This window comes from Hipposideros armiger, unplaced genomic scaffold (assembly GCF_001890085.2).
Source record: "Hipposideros armiger isolate ML-2016 unplaced genomic scaffold, ASM189008v1 scaffold_176, whole genome shotgun sequence".
Classification (NCBI taxonomy): Eukaryota; Metazoa; Chordata; class Mammalia; order Chiroptera; family Hipposideridae; genus Hipposideros; species Hipposideros armiger.
The window spans coordinates 1,680,203-1,688,842 of record NW_017731526.1 but is presented as its reverse complement, the minus strand read 5'-3'; the positions used below and the strand labels follow the sequence as shown (position 1 = coordinate 1,688,842).

The 8,640-nt window shown below is 43.7% G+C and overlaps 1 protein-coding gene across 3 annotated transcripts in view; it reads right to left on the bottom strand.

The window, feature by feature from the left end:
• Positions 1-6: 6 nt before the first annotated feature.
• USF3 (upstream transcription factor family member 3) overlaps positions 7-8,640 on the bottom strand; it is a 53,004-nt gene continuing 44,370 nt past the window's right edge. For all 3 annotated transcript variants that reach the window (XM_019652262.1, XM_019652263.1, XM_019652261.1), the window contains exon 7: positions 7-8,521. In XM_019652262.1, coding sequence (XP_019507807.1) covers positions 2,019-8,521 — 6,503 coding nt within the window. In that variant the 3' untranslated portion in view covers positions 7-2,018. The remainder of the gene's footprint in view (positions 8,522-8,640) is intronic.

The following is an 8,640-nucleotide window of genomic DNA, read 5'->3' as shown; positions in this document are numbered from 1 at the left end:
GAGAGAGAGAGAGAGAACGGGCAAGCAAGGGAGGATAAACAGTCCAAATGAAAACTCTCCTTGAAATTGGCAGATTGGACCTTTCAAGTACAAAGGAAAACTTGAATGTTAAAGCTTAAAACACAGTTAAGATCATTAAAAAACAAGTCATAAATCTCACATTTTTCTCAATTAAGTTTTAATTTAATTTATATGTGTTTATCTGTGGTCTTGTTGATAACTTATTCATGAAGCTCTCCTATTCCTCCCCATGACCATTCTGAAGGAAAAAAATAGTTATTCTTGATATATATATATATATATATATATATATATATATATATATATATGTTTTACCCCCAGGAAGCTGCTTCAGTTGGCAGCAGGAGTAGATAGGAAAGTTTGGTAAGAACAGTTGAAGAGGCACAGATGACCCTTTTGCTGAGTCTTTAGAAGAGGTATTTGGTGGAGTTCACTGCTCTAACCAAGTCTGAGGAGGCTTTTTTAAGGAGGGGGAAAAAATGCTGGTACTTAGGTTCACTTTGTTAACAGAGCAGACAGAACAATTTATATGCATCTCTCCCACCCCATCTCGTTTTTGGCAGAATATCACAACAAAAAGTAGTGGGTTTGAGGATATGAGAAAATATGGTTGTTTTGTTTTTTAAGTTTTCAAAATTCATTATATGATTATATACATATATATATTTAAGTTTATTAACTTCAGTGGGGATTTTTAAAACCCCTACATCAAGTTTTTTTATACTTCAGCAGGTCTCAATTTCCCATTTTCAGACGGCAGGCCTGTTTTTAAATGACCAGTTTATACTTTAAAATCGATGTCTGTGTACACACACACACTCACACATACACACAGACATAACATTAAAAACAATTTTTTTGAAGCACCATTTCACATCTACCATCAGGAAAAATAATGAACAAATTCATCTTCTCATTATAATTCTACTATGAAGGATAATAATGCAATATACAATGCCATATTTTAAATATAAATATCAGTAAATGAAAATAATGAGAGCTTAAGACTCTGCTCAGAAATACTTAAAAAGTAAGGCTCAAATAATCGTGTAGATTCCAAACACACTAGTAACTGATCAGTCCCTACTGATTAAACAAATGTAAGAGGATTGATTTCCAGATCAATAAATAGAAGAGAAAATACAAAAACAACACTCAATTGATGAAAAAACAATCTTTAACTGAACACACGCAAAACTGTTCTTATCCTTATGGTCTGATGCAAAATGGAGAACAGCTATGTACTTTTCTTTTCAGCTTTCTATTTTTAAGGCTAACTGTTTAAGGAAGACCTTTGCTTTAAAGGATCTTGGCACATTAAAGGATAGAATGGCTCCCTAATTTGAAGAACAGGACATGAAACTCAGGTAATTTTGAATTGTTATAATTAAGTAGAAGCCTCTACCTAAACCAAATCTTGGGGATGAAGGCTGATTAAACAACTCATTTATTTGCCAACTGCTTGACTTTAACTATGGACATTCATTCTATATTAATTCAACGCTCTCCATGGGTAAGAAACTGCTCTAGATGCTGACATCAGCCAGCGTTTGGTTGTGAGCCATCGTGTTATGTTAAACTAGCTGTATTTTTGGAGAGCAACTCAACTATTTCAACTATTTTACAAATTATCAATCAAGTTTAAAGTCTAGGTTCCTTCTTACTACCTAGTCCACACCAAAATGATCGCCCCCAACTGATTAATATTTAGGGAATATAAAATTACAAATCAAACTTGAAAATGTAAATCTCCTTGGAAAATTTAAAAAGCACACCATGCAGTTGAAAATGAAAGCTAATTTGTTGTTGACAACCCAGTATTCATATCATCTCTGACATGGCTTCCTTACATTCAGAAGATAGCTGGAAATTGATTATACAGACACACATACACACACACACACACAATCTCTCTATTCATGTGCACATATGTGTGAATGCACACACAGATACACTTGTAATCTCACCCATTACATCTATGTTTAGTCTGTCGGTATTTAAACAGCTGAACTGCAGTCATGACCTAAAATATGGCTTATGTTGTGGGCAGGTCTGTTTGAGGACTGCTTGGAAGAGTCAGAGGCAGAGGAGTTTGCTATTGTAAGCAAAGGTGACATTGCTGAGCCATCAGGAAGAGCTGTAGCTATTTCTGGAAACAAAGATGTCATGTTAAAATTGGATAAGTGAGAGTTGGTCATGTGCATTGGTGGCATATCAGGGAGAAGAGGAAAACTTGGCTGAGCAAAACCAACAGGTCTTGGAGGAGACAGAATTGACCCAAATCGGTTATTTAAACTTCCACTGTTTACCTTCTCTGTGCTAGGATTTGAGAACATTTGATTTGAAAAATAAGGGATCGAAATATCATTGGACAGTGTCGGGTGAGCAGGAGAGTACGGGGGATAGAAGGAAGGTAGAGTATTTTGGGGATCTACAGGAATGAGGGCTGGAGTTCGAGTGGCACTAGGCTGAGTAACCTGTGGAATGAAAGAAGTATTAGCATTTATTGGTGGATTCATGCCACCCTCAGGAATAAAAGGAAAACTAAAGTTTTGTGACAGTGTATGCTGGTCAGGTGCTGGATTATCATTAGGTACTTGTGGACTATCAGGCATGAAGCGAACAATGCTTCCTCTCTTCTCTGCAGTGGGTTGTTGGCGTCCGAGAATCATACTGCCACTAGTAGACAGAGGAAGGTGGGGAAGACTTGGGTCAAAGACATTACTGTGCCTTTGGTTTCCAGAACGATTCCTTTCAGGCTGACGGATTTTGGAACCACTGCTGTCTTGCAAGGGATGCCTTGATCGCTGGGGTACTGAAGAATTAGTTTGACGTACAGGAGGCCCCTGATCAGCATTTCCATGAGATATGGATGGATGTGGCAAGGCTGGCCTCGCAACCCCATGCATGTTGGTTGTGGCTGGAGGGTTCATGTGGCCCTTGGTGCCATGACTGTCAGTGATCCTCATGGGATTGGACTTCTGTACAGAAACATTGGGGCTTGTGTTTCGACCTTGAATATCTCCCGAGGAAGAAGAACTCGAGAAAGGAATATTCAAGGTGCTGTTCCTGGTGTTAATTGCACCTAGGGACATGTCACAACTTTCCCTATTCTGATTCTCACTCTCTCTTCTAATATGGACTCCTTCATGAGTTGGGGGACAATTATATTCAATTGCAGGGGATGGACCACACTGTGTATTCCTTTGATGTTCGGAAAGTGACCGCTGGCTCCCAATGACCTGATCACCAAGGTGAGGGGCAAGCAGGCTCTGCATGAAACTTTGATGACATGTGTTTTCACTGTCCCTTGGTGGGACTGCATTTCCCGCTGGGATGCTCTGAACTGGTGGATACGGTAATCTCTTTTGACGGTCGATTGGTGGTGGACCAGGGTTTTGACTAATTCGAAAAGCCTGGGACTGCATGCTTCTCAATGAAGATACAGGGTTACCTATTTCATTATTTCTTGAAGACTGCACTTCAAAATTACTCTGGGGCTGCTGACTGGCTCCACTTGGCTTAAATGTCTGACAGTCAGAAAGGCGGATCTCTGAGGCAACAGTATGGTCCACCCGACCCTGCATATTATGAAGGGCCAAACTCTTATTTCTGGGAACATCAAGATAGCTTCTCATTTCAAGCTGATCTGAAACTCTAGAACCCTGAATCAATATACCCATTCTCTGCTCTGAATTAGAAGATGTCTTTCCAATGAGTGCCTCTGCCGAATAACTTGAAACTCTATTTCTCTCTGGCCTGTGTGGAGTACAAGTCATGTCTGAAGGTCTAGTCACAATGCTCGGCTGGGACACCATCTGCTGCTCTATGCCTCTGGATGTCAAGAGCCTCTGCATTGGATTATGCCCAGATACATGTTCAGAAGATACGCCTGAACCTTGCTGCCTGCTCCCAACGTCCTGCTGCTGGTGCATGATGTCTTGACTGAGATGGTTCTGGGGATGGTTATGGTGGTTCCGGCTAGTTGAAGGGTTTTCACAGCTCTTCTCTGGCTGGGAGCTTCCAAAGTGTTGCTGCATCTGTGGCTGCATCTGCTGATGGTGGGGGTGTGGCTGACCACTCTTGGGGCGGGACTGGTCAGATCCATGGTGCTTCGGTTGTAAGGAAAGCTGAGAGGCCTGAGTGGCCTGAACGAGATTCCTCTTTTTCTGCATCTGAACTTCCTGTTGCAGAGTTCTCTGTTGGTGGACATTATGGGGCTGAGAGTGGACAGAGGTCTCTGCATGAGGTATGTGATGCTGCAGTTGATATAAGTGATGCCTTTCTCTTAACTGCCCTGCTTGCTGCTGCTGTTGCTGCTGCTGCTGCTGCTGCTGCTGCTGCTGCTGCTGCTGCTGCTGCTGCTGCTGCTTTAAGTAGAGGTGGTTACTATGCAGGTGAGATACCCCCTGAGCTGGCACATGCTGTTGCAGGGCCTGTAGATGTTGACTGGCTTGGGTTTGCTGCTGCTCAGCAATTGAAGGCTGAGAACTGCACTGAACTTCAGTTTGCCTCAGTGCAGGGGCCACAAAGTTGTTACTAGGTGGAAATAATCGTGTGAGGCCATCTCCATGTGCTGGGGTGCTAATAGGCACAACAGAGTTTGAAGAGTTGGGAGGCATCTGACTTACCATCATTTGAGTTTGATCAGAAATACTGTCTGGAGTTTGGCTCATCAGGGACATACCTTCAAGCCTGAGGGGGGCTGGCTGACAAAGCTTTTGACGTTTAGCTGAAGACAGTAGAAGGTCATCTTGGACGGTACGCTTAGCAGAGTCTTTACGGCTTTCATGACTTGGCTTTAAGAGTGGCTCTTGAATCTGTGGATTTGGTATGGTGCCGGCCAGAGTGTTTAGTTGTTCTTGGGAATATTCAGTCATCAGAGACGGTCTAGGAGGCTGACTGCCATAGGAACTAGATGAAACAGTCAGATTAACTGTAGCAGGAACAGTTGTTTGCTGTGTGGTTTGGGGTAAACCAGCACAGCTGACGAGAGGATGGCTGACACTGCTCTGATGGATCAGGTTATTCACACTTAAACTGGTGATGCTTGGTGGCTGAGAAGTCGAAACCTGTAAAGAGGCATTTGATGTTTTAATTCCCACAGAACAACTTGGTTTCTCAAGGGGCCTATCCACAGTTGCTTCAACTGAATCTTGAGAATTAAATTCATTTGGTGTTGCTTCTGCCTGTCCTGGGCCACTGTCTTTAGAGATCTGTGTTTTGAAAGGCTGGTCTCCCTCTAAAGATGATGCTTCAGAGGGCTTTGCAGTAACTTCCCTTCCATCAGCCTGGGTGCCAGCTCTTCCCTTGTCAAGGTTCTCCTGGTCAAAAATAGCTCTTGCTGCAAGAGCGACTATGTCAGTTTGCTCTGCAAAGGTACAGTTGTCACAGGTATTCACTGCTGCACTGCTGGTGACATCCTCTCTAGCTGTTTCAGGGAGCATGGATGCAACTGAGAAACTACGACTACTGCCAGAGCTGGTTGACATGGGAGAGTCAGACTGCCTACTGGTGAGCAAAGACCCATGAATGACCTCCTGATCAGGGGTGCAGGAAGGATGCTGTCCTGGATCTCTATCATCACTGTTCATGAGCAACAGCTCCTGTCTGGGATGTAAATCAACACTCGAATCAACCATTTTAGCATTTTCTGGGGAAAAGTCAGGATGGTCCACCTGGACTGACATGGGTTTCTGCGGTTCTTTTTCTTTAGCAAGACCAGATAGCAATGCCGTTAAACCCTGGCCCTTTAAGATACCTGGGGTTTGTACTGTATGTGATGAATCTTGCTCAACCCTGCAAGAGTCAGCAATGATTTCTACCTCAGAAACACAGTCAGTACTTGTAGTGCTCGTGGTAGATGACAAACCAGAAACCTGAGAAACCAAAATGTGGGGATCATTTGGAGATGGAATCAATGCATGGGCTGAAGTACAGGATTTGGCAGCATCTGACAATGCCAAACTAGTTGGTGTCTTATCCTGAAATGTCTCTCGTTGCAAAATGGGGGCAGAATCTTTGGATTTTGCTGGGACCACTGAAAAATGTTCATCTGTTATTGATTCTTGGGAGGGTGAGTTAGACTCTCCTGGTGACTTAGATTTGGACACAGACCCAGGTATCGCTGACTCAGAGTGCAGAACATCCAGAGAATGGGAACCAGAAACACTTACAGTACTCTTTGCCGGGGATATAGTGACAGATGGCAACACAACAGGGGGGCTTTCCAGCAGCCCATCGTTACAGGGTGGCTCTGCTGAGCCTTCAGTGCTGGGGCCGTCTGCCTTGCCCACATCTCTGACTGGATTCAGGGAGCATGCCGACTTGTTAGAGGCTAAGTGTTTCTTGACACCCGGCTTCTTATTCAACCTCTTTGACTTCATGTTAGGCAAACAAGATACAGTGTTTACTGAGGGGGCAGTCACGAGATTATAAATACTGGGTAGTGTGGCTGAATTCTCTGTTGTCATGGGAGATGCTACAGTTGCTGTTAATGAAACACAGTTAGCTGGGGTGCTTTGACTATTTGCAGCAGTTTGGGGATTGGCAGGCTGGCTAATAGACAGTTGTACACAGCTTTGCCCAGCCATCTGTGATATGCTTTGATTGAGGCTGGCCAAAGCGCCAAATGTATTCAGGGCAACATTGGTATTTGGATCTTCGCTGGTGGTGGGTTGAATAATTTGCATAGGGGTTTGGTTTGTAGTTCCTGACGAAGACATCACAGGCTGCAAAGCAAAGAGCTGTCCATTTAAAGAAATGGTTTGAGGCTGTTGTTGGTTTGACATGGTAACAGAAAAAGTTTGTGTTGAATTAGATGTTGATAAAGATGAAGGTCTTGGTAATATGTGCACAAGGTGCTTTCCTCCAAAAGTCTGTGGGGTCGAAACGTTTTGCACTGAATTAGACCCTATTATAGCATTGGCTCCATTGACAGGGAGTCGAACAGAAGCAGGAGGCGGAGCCGAGAGGAGTGGCAAAGGATTCTGGTTAGCTGCCTGTATGATTACTATCTGTTGACCTACGGTTTGGTTGGGAACCTCTGCCCTCATCACTGTTGGGCATGGGGTGGTGCTGGGTGGCTGAAGAATGATGACATTTTGATTAGCTGGAGCTGCGTTCACAGTTGAGCCAACTGGCTGAGCCATCTGAATCACTTGCATTGCTGAATTCAATGGAAGGATATTTTTAGGAGGCTGAGCTTTAACTTGTGGCTGGGCAATTAGTGGCTGCATAGGTAAAGATGGACAAGAAGAAGGCAAGGTTACAACTACTTGCTCAACTGGCTGCCCATCTGCTGGAAAGGAATTATTCAAGTTGATGCCTGTAGCCACGTGTCTACTGTGGTGGGTTGTGGGGGGGCTAGTACCAGACTCATTTAATACTGGAGTCACAGCAGAAGATGGCGTCTGGCTTAAGGGCTGAACAGTGTTTCCCGCCAGTTGCAAAGTAGTCCACGTTGTCTGCGTGTTTCCGGCTAAGGAAATTCGGGTAAGGCTATTAACGTTTTTCAAATCTGAAGCACTAACAGCTGAAGAAGGCAAAGAACAAGAAAGAGTCCAACCATTATCCAAAGGGTTTGCAGAAAGACTGCTTACAGGACTGGTAGTCTTCCCTCCTCCAGGGGCAGACGAGGCCACCACTGCAGTAACGCTTGTCGAGTCTGCACCCTTACTAAGGCTCCCCGGACAAGAGTCACCTGCGGATCCCGGGGGCTGGGAGCAGACTGTGGTGGGAACTGAAACAACAACAGTGGTTTGAAAATCACTTCTGAAATCCTGTGTACTCAGGCAGGACTTGCCCCCATAATTCACTTTAGTGGCAGGTGCTGAGGAGCTGGAAGGGCTACTTGTGGCACAAGGGACCATTTTCTTCAATAATTTGGGACTCTCTTGCCCATTCTTATTTTCAGAAGAATTTTGATCATTTAGACTTGTGTATGAGGAACGATGTTGGTGAGGTTCAGGCCCAATGGGGACAGCAATCAGTGAGCCACTGGTGGCACCAAGCACACTTGATTCACTTTCGGAGGAGGAAACCTCGAGAATATTTTGAGCAGAAATGGTAGCAGGAAGACAAAGAGGAACAGGCTGGTTGGCAGCCAACGCAGAACCTGTGGTCTTATGCCATGGCTTGTTTTCAGAAGGGTAAACTCCAGAAATAGACACAGGAGTCACAAGATTGCAAGTCCTCTGTACTGGCACCACATTGGCAGTTTGTTTTTGTAAATTATGACCAACATTAAAGGTTATCCCCTGAACAGCTGTGCCCTGGCCGTTTCCGCCAGGCTGACTCCCATTGGAATAAACAATAATATTTTTCTGAACCTGGTCTCCGGGAATAACAACAGAGACCTTTGAGTTTTTAAGATTTCCTTTCCAGTGGATTGTGGGGTCATCATATAAGCATATGTCATTTGCTTTCAATAATTCAATATATCGGCCATTTTCTTTTTGAATTTCTTCCAGTTGTTTACGTAGCTTTTTAATTTCTTCAGCTACAATATTAAAATAAAAATGAAACAATTACCTATAAATGTCAGTATTTACAATAACTTAAGAAAGAACTGTGCACTAAAACTGCTAATTCTAATTCTAGCATTCTAAATACCTCAAC